General features: G+C 54.3%; 1 protein-coding gene across 1 annotated transcript; it reads right to left on the bottom strand.

Annotated features, from left to right (window-relative positions):
- Positions 1-4,496: 4,496 nt before the first annotated feature.
- WFIKKN2 (WAP, follistatin/kazal, immunoglobulin, kunitz and netrin domain containing 2) lies at positions 4,497-11,013 on the bottom strand. The gene is made up of 2 exons (XM_049860730.1): positions 10,275-11,013; positions 4,497-7,351 (listed from the first exon to the last, which is right to left on the bottom strand). The coding sequence occupies exons 1-2, from the start codon at positions 10,476-10,478 to the stop codon at positions 5,831-5,833; spliced, it is 1,725 nt and encodes a 574-aa protein (XP_049716687.1). The 5' UTR covers positions 10,479-11,013; the 3' UTR covers positions 4,497-5,830.
- Positions 11,014-11,385: the final 372 nt, after the last annotated feature.

Below are 11,385 nucleotides of genomic sequence, written 5' to 3' on the forward strand. Positions count from 1 at the left end.
GGAAAGAGTGATGGGGCTGAGTCCCATTTTCCACTGGTCTGAGTGGGGTTGAGGGTGGCCAGGGTGTTGCTGGAGGCCTGGATGCCAGAGTTCCATGTCCCAGGGTAATTTAGGACTTGGACACAGAGACTCCAACCTGACCCTGAAATAGGAGTGCTGAGGGGCTCAGGTGCCAGAGCGGCGGGAAGGAGAGGGGCAGTCAGCTTGCCCACCTGCCCACCCTGAAAGCTCCCTCAGGAGGATGCCAGCTGGAGGTTTAGTCTTTCTTCCTCCTGATACACCCCAAGAAATAGGAGTGTCACTTGACCTCAGGGCACATTCCAGAGTGAGGCGACAGCCAAGAATAGGACCCAGGAACCCTGCCACCCATCCTGCCTTATTACTCACACATTCCCTGAGTAGGAGGGAGGCTTCAGACTCATAAGGGACGTGGTAAGAGAGGAGGAGATGGTATTGGCAGGTGGAGTAGGAACAAAGAAGGGAAGACCCCAGAGACCACATGTCTTAGTTATCTAGTGCTGTTATAACAGAAATACCACAAGTGGATGACTTCAACAAACAGAAGTTTATTCTCTCACAATCTAGTAGGCTAGAAGTTCAAATTCAGGGTGCCAGCTACAAGGGAAGGCTTTAGTTCTCTATCGGCTCTGGAGGAAGGTCCTTGTTATCAATCTTCCCCTGGACTAGGAGCTTCTCAGCATAGGAACCCCAGGTCCAAAGGACGGGCCACTCTCCTGGCTCTTGTTTCTTGGTGGTACGAGGTCCCCCTGCCTCTCTGCTCGCATCTCTCTTTTATATCTCAAAAGAGTTTGGCTCAAGACACAATCCAATTTGTAGATTGACTCCTACCTCATTAACATAACTGCCAATAATCCCACCTCATCAACATCATAGAGATGGTATTTACAACACATAGGAAAATCACATCAGATGACAAAATGGCAGATAATCATGCAATACTGGGAATCATGACTTAGCCAAATTGATACACATTTTGGGGGGAAACAATTCAATCCATGACACTACAGGCTTGCTGTCCTCCAGTATAGCACAACCACATGGTCCTTGGTCCAGAATCCCTTGTTCATCTATCAAGCCCCTCATGAGAACTGTGAGCTGGGCCCACAGCCCTCCTAGAGTCCCGAGGCAATTATTCTGACCTGGGATGGGTGTAAGGATAGAGAGAGACAGAGACTTGGAGAAGCTGTCCAGGGACAGCAAAGGCTTTCCCAAGGAGCTGAGTCCTTCAGGATGAGCATGCATGGGCTGATGTCTCACTCAGGAATCTAGGTCACGACTGCTTATGTGTGTGGTAGAAATACCATGTCACATGATGAGGTTGTAAGCCAGCCCTGGAGTAGGTGTGCGTGCAGCCGACTGGAGGCAGGCCCTTTGGGGATATCTGGGGTCCTGATGGGATGGCTGCACTGAGCACTGCCCAGCCCAGAGTGTGTGCGTGTATTTCATGCTGGGAGGAACAGTGTAATAGGAGCATTAAGTGCTTGGAAGTCAGACTGTTGTTGTGTGCGTGCCATCGAGTAAATTCCCAGCTCATAGCAACCCTATAGGACAGGGTAGAACTGCCCCCATAGGGTTTTCTAGGCGCAATGGCTAAATGCTTAGCTGCTAACCAAAAGGTTGGCGGTTTGAACTCATCAGCTGTCCCAGGGAGAAAGATGTAGCAGTCTGCTTTTGTAAAGGTTGTTTTTGTTATTGTTAGAAGTTGTCAAGTCGGTTCTGACTCATAGCGACCTATGTACAACAGAAGGAAACACTGTCTGGTCCTGTACCATTCTCACAATCATTTGTACAGATTACAGCCTGGGAAGCCCTATGGGGCAGTTCTACCCTGTCCTGTAGGATCACTATGAGTCAGAATCATCTTGACCGCAATGAGTTTTAATCTTTACAGGAGCAGATTGCCAGGTCTTTTCTCTTGAGGAGCTGCTGGTGGGTTCGAGCTGCTCACCTTTCGGTTAGCAGCCAAGTGGTTAACCACTGTGCCACGAGGGCTCCTTAAGTTAGACTGCCTGGGTTCAAATCTTGGCTCTGCCACTTGCCAGCTGTGTGATCTCAGGCAAGTTTCTTAACTCCTCTAGCCTCAGTTTTCTCACCTGTAAAATAGTGTTCAAACTAATATCTGTCTCCTACCATTGCAACGAAGACTACAAGAGCTGATGCCCAGTGCCTGGCACACAGTAAGCACCCACTCAATGTTGATGTTGTTATAATAACAGGACAGCTGGACAGAGGGAGTTCTCCCCAGCCTAAGGAAGTTACCATGTGGCTATGTATTTATTCTGCCCCTTCCCTAGCCAGCTTCCACCCCCTAGCCCTGCTCTCTGGCTCCACTGTCCAGGGGATGACATCAGACTATGGAGCAGCTGGCCAGACAATGGAGCAGAGTGTCCTAGGAGGCTGTAGGTGCTGGGGGAGGCAGAGAGTGGAAAAAGCCAAGCTGTTGTGCCCCAGAGGCCTCGGGGACTGGTCCGGAGACAGCCGGCGCCAGACCAAGCCTCTGAAGAGTCGAACAGAGAGAGGGATTGGAGGGAGAAGGAGAATGGGGAGAGGGAGCCCAACAGATACAAGAGGGCGAGACAGGGGTATCCTCTGTTCACAAGGACGCAGGTGAGTCTGGCCTCTGGTGAGTGAGGTTGGTCCCAGAGGACTGGGGCCTGAAGGAGACTCAATCTCCCTATGTCATGGCGCCCAGGCTGGGCCAAACCTCCCAGAAAGGATGAAGTGAACTCCCGAGGCTGCCTGGCAACCAGACTCTGAGAATTCAGCTCAACCTTTACTGAGCACATTCTAGATGTCAGGCATTGTATAAGGCCTGGGGTAGCAGAGATAAGACTCAGGATTGGTTTCAAGGATAGAAAAATAAACACCATTTAGTAGGGCCGATATTATAACAAAATCTAAATCACCCATTCCCTAACTGTGTGGATTTTCTGAACCCCAAATCAGCCTATGTGGGCTTCTCTTAGTAACCAACACAATAAAACACTTGAAATCAGGACTAGCCCTGAAAATAAGTGCTGTGTGGTCACTGAAACCAAGGCCCAGCGGGATGAGAGCAGGGCTTTGGGTCCTGGGCCTGCCTGCCACCAGGGAAGGCCAGGAGGGGACACAGGGCAGCCCCGGTGGGCCAGTCTTGCCTCCTAGGCTTTCCAGTTTTACAAGGTTAATAGGGTCTCCCTCCTCAAATCCCTGTAAAATGCTCTTACTACTATCTGCTTTAGAGTTGGGGAAATTGAGGCTCAGAGAGACAGCAGGTAAGTGGCAGAGCCCGGATTCAATAGCAGGTGGGTTTGACTCCACAGGCTGGATTTTCTCACTCTGCTAGGCTGGGGCTGATGTGTAACAGGAACCCTGGCTATGGGACTCTGAGTGGGTGGTGAGCTGTGACATCAGACTCCCCTGAAACTCACACCTCCACCAGGGAAGCAGAACAGAGTCTTGGGCCCTGCTGTCCCAGCCCAGCCACAAGGCTCAGGCCCCATATCTGTGTTAAGGAGAGAGGAGGTGACAAGGTGAGGGTGTGTGGATAGAGGGCCTATGGCTGGTGCTAACACCATCTTGATGGCCAAATTCTGTACCCAGTGTTCTCCCAGTGGCAATTTGAGAAACTGCACTCCTCTAGCCTCTAGTCTTTCTCAGGGAGTATCTTGTCTTTCTGCTCCTGGCTCCTCCTCCCACCCTTATTACTGGGAATCACCTCTAAAGTGAGATTGACTGGGTTGGGCTGGGCCATGACTCCTCCTCTGGGCTGTGGCCCAGGAAGACCCAGGAAACAGTTCAGGGCAGAGGTGTCTCTTGTGTTTAGCTGGTTCCTAGACTGGGGACAAGCTGTGGGGTATGTCACAGCTGCAGAGCTCCTGAGCATGTCTCACAAGGGGAGGGGAGCAGCCATGAGCTGCTGTGCCAGGCCAAATGCACTGTTGTCCTCATTCTTGGGAACCAAGCCATGTGTCCTAGACACACACAGGGCTTTGATCCAGAGTCTTCCTGGGACTGGGCCTCACCCAGAAGCCCCGTAAGGAGTCAGCCGGCAGCCTGCCCCCTCCCTAGCCCACTCCTGTCTCCTCCACCTTTTTACCTCCAAACTCGGCCCCATCTGTGGCGGGACCTGGCTTCTCTCCTGACCCCATTACATTGTGATAATGTGGGGGAACACCGAAATTACAAATCAGAACACCCAGGTCTACGCCCCACTCCCCTCCTGCCACTTTTCTTGGACAAGTCACCTCATCTCCCCCAGCCTCAGCTTTCTTGTGCTTAATCCACAGAGCGGTGGTGAGTACCAAAGGTCAGATGCCTCCGAGCTGTAAAGTGGACCAAATAGTAGGCGTGGCCCTCCATTACCCAATACAGTCCCATTGGCTAGACTTCCCTCCCTCAAAGTTACCAAAGCGACTAACACTACCCCGCTTCACTGACACGCACATGCACAGACCTTAACCCAAATGAATCACACAAGAAGGAATATTGATACTATGAGCTTTTAATTGATATCTTCCCCTACATTTGAGGAAGAAACCAGGACGCCACGCCACGACCTTCTTCAGCTATGGAGGGTCTCGGACAGATGAAGGGCTGAGGAAGGAGTAGGGGGCAGATGCAGAGCTGACAGTGGGTTCCCCAAGTCCTCTATTTAGTAATGGGGTGGCCGGGCCGCACGGGGAGTCCGGAAACACAAAAAATCACCAGCTAGCTCCACATCCGGGAACCTGCCATCCCAGGCCTACTTCAGAGCTTCCCTCCCGGTCCCTGCTGGACCCTGAAGCCACCACCAGATGGCAGCATCGAGCAACATTCCTTCTCAAGCCTGCCTGCGATCCTCCTCCCTTTCTTCTTACACCTTCACTGCTTCCCCCACCCCTCGCTTATTCTTTATTTCTCTTCCTACCAAAACAGATCCAGGGGCTTTTATCTGCTTTATTTCCAATAAAACCAGTGGCATATTTGACAGCTGGGAGGGCAATCTATGGTCTGCTTCTGGGGGAACCCCAGCATATGGACATTTGTGTTTGGTCGCTATAGTTGAGCTGGGTCTAGCATCGCTCTGTGGCCATAGTACCTGGCACACAGTAAGTGTTCAGGAAATACCCATTGCGTTGAAATGAATGGAATTGAATCAACAAACCAACACAGCCAAGAAGGAACATGTATTCTGTTGGTGCTTTGGTAAACTCAGATACTGCAGCCAACTTGACCCAAAGCACAGGCATCTTGTCCCAGCAGCCCCCACTTAGGGAAGTTGTGTGCTGGGTTAACTAAGCATGCCTTTTCTGCTTCCTACTATTTTACTACCTGCAGCCCTTAACATAAAGTGGTACCTAGCCATAGTGATCTAGCAGGCTGTGGTGAATTTGTCCAGGTGAGTTCATGGGACCTTATTTCTCTCCTCACCTACCACTTTTGCAACCCAATTCATTCAACTCTTCCTGTGACCACCATGCAGCCTGCCAACATCTCTAGAACCCTGGCTGGGGAGCCTGGCTGGGGATGAGCAGCTGGGCAAGCCAGAGGAGGTGGTGGCCTGCAAAGGGAGGATAATGCCTGAGCAGACTGGCTGTCAGGAATAACTGCGTGTGTCTACAGACATCTCCTTTTGTTCTTCTCAGCTAAAAAAGATGTGGACCCCTTATCGAACCCAAAGACTAGAAGTTGATCTGGACCCTCTGCTGGCATTTTCCTGATGTTGGTAGATGTTTACCTGTTGGCCCAAGCCTGTCTTATCCGACCTTGCCCAGTTTGCTGACTGTGGGGCATTAGGGGTGGGTAGATGGAAGAGGACCAGGATGGGGGCCGGGGTGGGGTGGGGACCTCAATGCACGCCCAAGAACTCCTTGAGGACGTCACAGGTCTTCTTGTGCATGACCTCGCGTAGCTTTCTGACCCGCCGGGTGCTCGACGCGCCCACGAAGCTGTCGGGCCGCAGCATGGCCATGCCGCCATCCACCTCACCCATGATGATAAGCGGTGTCTCACCCACCGTCACATTGGGGCAGGGGCAGGCCCAGTCCACGTGCAGCAGAGTGACCTCCAGAGGCTCCCGGCCCAGGAACCTGAGTCCCATCTTCTCATCCTTGAGGACTTCATCCACGGTAACCAGGGCACGGCCCACGTCGGGCTCTTCAGTCAGCTCGGATACTCGGCCCAAGATGACAAAGTCACTCCTACAGAAGCTGGTAACAAGCTTCTGCCGCGGCTTGCAGGCCCGGCAGCGCTGGTTCCCCCGTGGGAAGGGGCAGGACTCCTCACAGGCCTCACGGCTCTCGAAATTGTTGCCGTTGCCCTCACAGCCACCGTATACAAAGGACTGGCACTGGCCTGTCTGGCCATTGTAGGCCCAGCGTGGTGCGTAGGCCTTGCAGGGCCCCTGCAGGGCGGGCAGGCTGCACACAGCCAGTGGGCCGCTCATACAGGCCAGCATACAGGCCGCGTAGGTCTCGAAGTGGTTGCGGTTTCGGTGGCAGTGGCCAAAGGTGAACGTGAGGCAGTTGTTGGCCTGGGCGTCGAAGTGCCAGCGGGTCTGCTCCTCACCACAGTCCTCACTGTCGGGAGGCTTCAGACACTCGGCTGTGGGGAAGGCTGTGCCGTTGGTGATGCTCTCTGCAGTGGCCGAGGCCTGGCCAGCCCTGATCACTGACAGTGGGAAGTCAGCCCGCAGGACCCCGGCAGCATTCCGGGCTGTGCAGGTGTAGATACCAGCATCCTGGGGCTGGGCATTGTAGATGACCAGCTGGGCGATGTTGGTGACCACCACATTGCCTCGCACATGGTTGGGCCGCATGACCACATTCTCCCGATCCTCCAGCTGCTTCTCCCAAGTGATCTCAGGCCGGGGCCGGCCCACCACATCGCAGAGGAAGCTCACGGTCTCACCTGTGGTGACTGACTGGTGCACAGGGTGGTTGAGCAGGGCTGGGGCTGCTGTGTCCAGCCCAGGGGTCTCTGGGGAGGCTGTGGTGGGGTGCACAGTGGTCTCTGGCGGTGGGGGGCTGGTGTTGGGCCAGGTGAAGTGGTAGCGGCAGGTGACGACAGCCAGCGTGATGCCCTTGGAGCAGGCTTCCGCGTCCATGTAGCAGCGGTTGTAGTAGGTGAGGCCATCGGAGGCGCAGGTGAAACTGGGCTCCTTCTCGCAGCGCTCCTTGCACTTACACACAGGTTGGCCATCCCAGATGTCGCATTCGGAGCCCTGCTGCAGACACATGAAGTGGTCGCACGTGGCCTCCTTGGGCATGCCCACCGGGCCCTTCTTCCCCTTCACATCCATGTAGCGGGCCGCCACGCAGCTCTTAGTTCCACACACATTGGGGCAGCACTTCTCATAGGTCTCACACTCCTGGAAAGAGTAATGGAGAGGCTTGAGCAGGGAGGGGAAGGAAGAGAGGACAGGTTCCCTGCAGCCACCCTGGTTAGTGGGGGCGGAAACTAACATGTGCTCATCACCATGTGCTGGCTATGAGCCGAAGATTTTGATGATGAAGATAATAGCTAACCTATACATGGCACCTGCTATGTGCCAGGCCCTCTCCTAGGAACTTTACGTCTGTCCATTTACTTAATGTTCATCACAAGCCTGTGAAGTGGGTGTGGCCATTATCCTCACTTTACGAGTGATGAGGCCTGAGGCTCAGAGAGGTTAAGTAACTTGCCCAAGGCCACACAGCCAGTAGTGTGGGAAGAGGCAAGCCACATACCAATCCTCTGTGAGGTTTTCTTACTACCAATTTACAGAGGAGCATGTGGAGGCCCGGTGAGGCAACACCCAAGTCTACGCAGTTGGAAAATGGTAGGGTTTCAAGCTCCAGGCAGATGAGATTCTGAAATGGTGTAGCTTTTTCTTCATCATATAGCTACCACAAATGGGGTCTAGGTTTCAACAAGTTAGCCTGCCTTTTTGTCTTTTTTTCCACTGGGGTGAGAATACCCTAGTCAACTTGAAGAGGTCAGACCAGCCTCAAAGAGGGAAAAATCAGAAACCGCGGGGCAGATGCTTGAGGCCCTAACCCCTCTCCTCCCATCGAGGACACACACCCACATGGAGAACAGAGGTTCTGATGAGACCCCCCGCAAAAAAGTTGCCTTTGAGTTGATTCCAGCTCATGGCAATCCCATGTGTGACAGAGTAGGACTGTGCTTCATAGGGTTTTCAATGGTTGTGATCTTTTGGAAGTAGATTGCCAGGTCTTTCTTCTGAGGTGCCTCTGGGTGGATTCAAACCACCAAACTTTTGGTCAGTAATTAAGTGCTTAACCATTTGCGTCACCATTCAGATTCTTCCAAAGCCAAGAGTCACGGCAGGTGTGACAGGCCAGGATGCTAGCTCTCACCACTGTGGGCTGTACCAGACCTAGGCACTAATTTCCAAACTGTGGATCCTCTTCAAAGCAATGGCAGAAAATAAACAAATAAATAAATAAAAACCTTGTGTGGCAAAGGTCGACAAGGCCGTCATTGAGGATTTACCAGGCTGTAATCCCCTCTGATTTTCTGTGGAGCCACGTAAGGCATTAGTTTAATTCCTCGAAATTAGCAACATGCGCCTGGAGCCGGTACAAACAAGGTTTTCACGTGGTGTTTTCAACAATAACGTGTGGTGCCCGCTGGGCAGGCGGGCAGTGCTTCTAATCCTCCGCCCTGGTAGTAACCCTGTGAGTTACTCCCCACATAGGGCTGGCCGCTCGTCATTCCAACTTTCATTTCAGCCTCTTTGACATTCCACATCGGCTAAGAGGGGGAATATCCCCCCGCCCCGGCTGCATGGAGCCAGCCTGCTTGACTTGTTTACTGTTTTCGCCCCTTCAGCTCAGAATAGGGACTTTGTTTTGCAGCCCTTGTTTGGCATGGGCGTCTAGGCCACACCAGGGGAGGCTTTGGGGCTGGGATGGGCAGATTTCAGAGCCAAGGTCTGAAGGAGAGAGACTCAGTGGGGCATTGGGGGCTGGGAGCAGACAAGAGAAAGTGCTCCTTGGCCTGAGGGTCATTCAGTTCCTTAAGAGATTCTAGCCAGGCTGCTGCTTTAGGACTAGGAGGTCCAACCCAACAGCTGGGTCCTCAGGTACCAGGAAACCTAGAGTGGATCATTGGTGCAGCTTTGCATCAGGACCCAGGATGTACCTGGGGTGTCTGAGTTCCCAGCCTCATACAGGTCCCTTCTCCCCAAGACACATAAAATCAGCCAGAGTCTCAATGTCCCCAAATTCCACCTGCTTTATCAGGCCAGACTGTGCCCTGAAACACGCTTCCCGCCAATGCAGCAGGCCAACGGCACGGCCTCTGCGGGATGGGAACACTCTACAACCTCTCCAGCTCCTTATCTTCCTCTCCCTCGGTACTACCGCTGCCCACTGGAGCATCTGGCCTGAGAGTTGCCCTCTGGGCATCATGAGGCAGAGGCCTCCTCTCTCCAGGGTGATCCTGAGCTCTCCTGGGGTGAGATGTGTTTGGCAGAAGCACAGGGTGCACCAGGGTCTCTCATGACCCCTCATGCCCCAGGAACCCCAGGGGAGTCGGTGCTGCCAGAGAGCTGTCCAGGCCTTGAAGGAAGTGCCTCTGCCTGGGGCAGGTGCCAGGTGCCAGAGGGCCCCTAGCCCCTGGGCTGAGTGGACAGGAATGGCCCTTGGACTGGGAGTGACCACTCCCTAGAGCAGGAGCTCCAAAAGTGTCTCCAGGAGAGTGTTGCCCTAGAATTGGCCCTGCTGCCATGTCCTGTGACCAGGAGGGACTGGAGGACCAAGGAACTGGCAGGTTGAAACTTAGTCTGCTCCCCACCAGGGAGGCCTGAAGACAGTCACGCCAAGCTGTTCCTGATTGCCCTGACCACCAGCTCAGTCTGCTCTCAGGTTAGGGTCCAAACACCTGAGAAGGCAGCCTGGAGGGCAGGATGGGGCATAAGCCTTGCGGTCAGGCAGACAGGTCTGGGCCCCACCCTTCCATCATGGCTCACTGCACCTTCCTGAGTGTCTGTTCTCTCACCTGTAAAGGGGATGCTGATGCCCACCTTGCTGACATGTAGTACCAGTCCCCGCCATAAGCCTAGCACAGTGCTGGCTCATAGCAGGCCTCAGCAAGCAGGAGGCGAGGAATCCACGATTCCCAGTCCCTGATGAACTTGGACATCACACCCGCCCCTTCTTTGGGGCTCCCGAGTTACCAGGCGGATATGACTCCATGTGGATGCCTCCGCTTTCCTGGGCCCTGCAGGCTCTCCCGAGTCATGCATACCCCACGGCTCCCACTCCCCGCATCACACACCCACTTACCTGATCTGTCTCACACTCCCGCTTGCAGGTGCTCTGGGCATCTACCCAGAGGTTGGGGTTCATGTCGTTAGGGCAGATGCCAGCATGGGAATAGCGGATGGGTGGCAGTGCCCCGCCTTGCGAGGGTACCCCAAGCAGCAGCAGCAGCAGCGCCATCACCTGCCTCCAGTGGGACCAGAACCGGTGGCACCCCAGGGCCCACATGGTGTGGTTCTGCAGTGGCCAAGACCTCCCCTGCGACAATGCCAGGGGCTGGGGCCCACTAGGGCCTTCTCCTTCTCCAGGGGCTAGAGACACCTGCCCCTCCCCACCCCAGCAGGCTTCCTCGTGCCTCAGGCTGCCTCCACCGAGTCAGTGCGGCCTGCTGGGCTGCCGGCTTCAGATAAAAGAAAGGTCTTAGGAAGGAAACTTCCCCTCCTGAGTGTGCGGAGTGGAGCCGCAGCAGGGGCCCCAGCTGGATTTATATCCTGGGCGCACCCGAGTGGGAGCGAGCTAACCTGATGCCTGTCACAGGCAGGCTGCTGGCTCCTCTGCCCCGTGGCCGATCGCAGACTTGTTGCAGAAGGGGAAAAAAAAAGTTGGAAGCAGTTTAGGCGGCTATATCTGGCACGGTGGGACACCTGCTTGTTTTTGAGCTCCAGGAGGCCTTTAACCCCTTCAAGGGCCAGAAATGGCATGTGCTTTGGGGGAAGCTGGCTCCAGGACACGCAAGCTCCCTGTAAAGAAGGGATTTGTTTCCCTTTCCCCCACCCTACCTCCCTGTGGTCGGGCCCCCTCCTCCCCTTTGGCCACCTCTAAAGAACACACAATCGCTTGTTACAAGGAGGGACCTGCAGCCGCCGCGGCCGGGTTAGCATCGCCTGGCCTGATAGTACATTTGAGAGCAAATGACGTGGAAAAACAACAAGTTCACGGCCATTCCAGGGAGGGCTTGAGCAGCGCTGTGCTCTGTAAGCCGACTCCTACCCCACCAGCAGGGCCTTTGTGGGGGGTGTGCGTGCGGACAGCTCCGTATCTCTCTGTCCCAAGCCGTTTGCGTCTCAAGTTCCAACTTCGGTGAAATTTCCCCAAATCATTCCAGAGACACATACCAGATATGCTCCAGCTCCCC

Source organism: Elephas maximus, chromosome 19 (assembly GCF_024166365.1).
Source record: "Elephas maximus indicus isolate mEleMax1 chromosome 19, mEleMax1 primary haplotype, whole genome shotgun sequence".
NCBI classification, from domain to species: Eukaryota; Metazoa; Chordata; class Mammalia; order Proboscidea; family Elephantidae; genus Elephas; species Elephas maximus.

Coding starts and splice junctions, on each gene's coding strand:
- WFIKKN2 (XM_049860730.1), bottom strand. CDS start 10,478: ATGTGGGCCCTGGGGTGCCACCGGTTCTGGTCCCACTGGAGGCAGGTG. Junction 7,352..10,274: donor GGGAGTGTGAGACAGATCAG/GTAAGTGGGTGT, acceptor TACTCTTTCCAG/GAGTGTGAGACCTATGAGAA.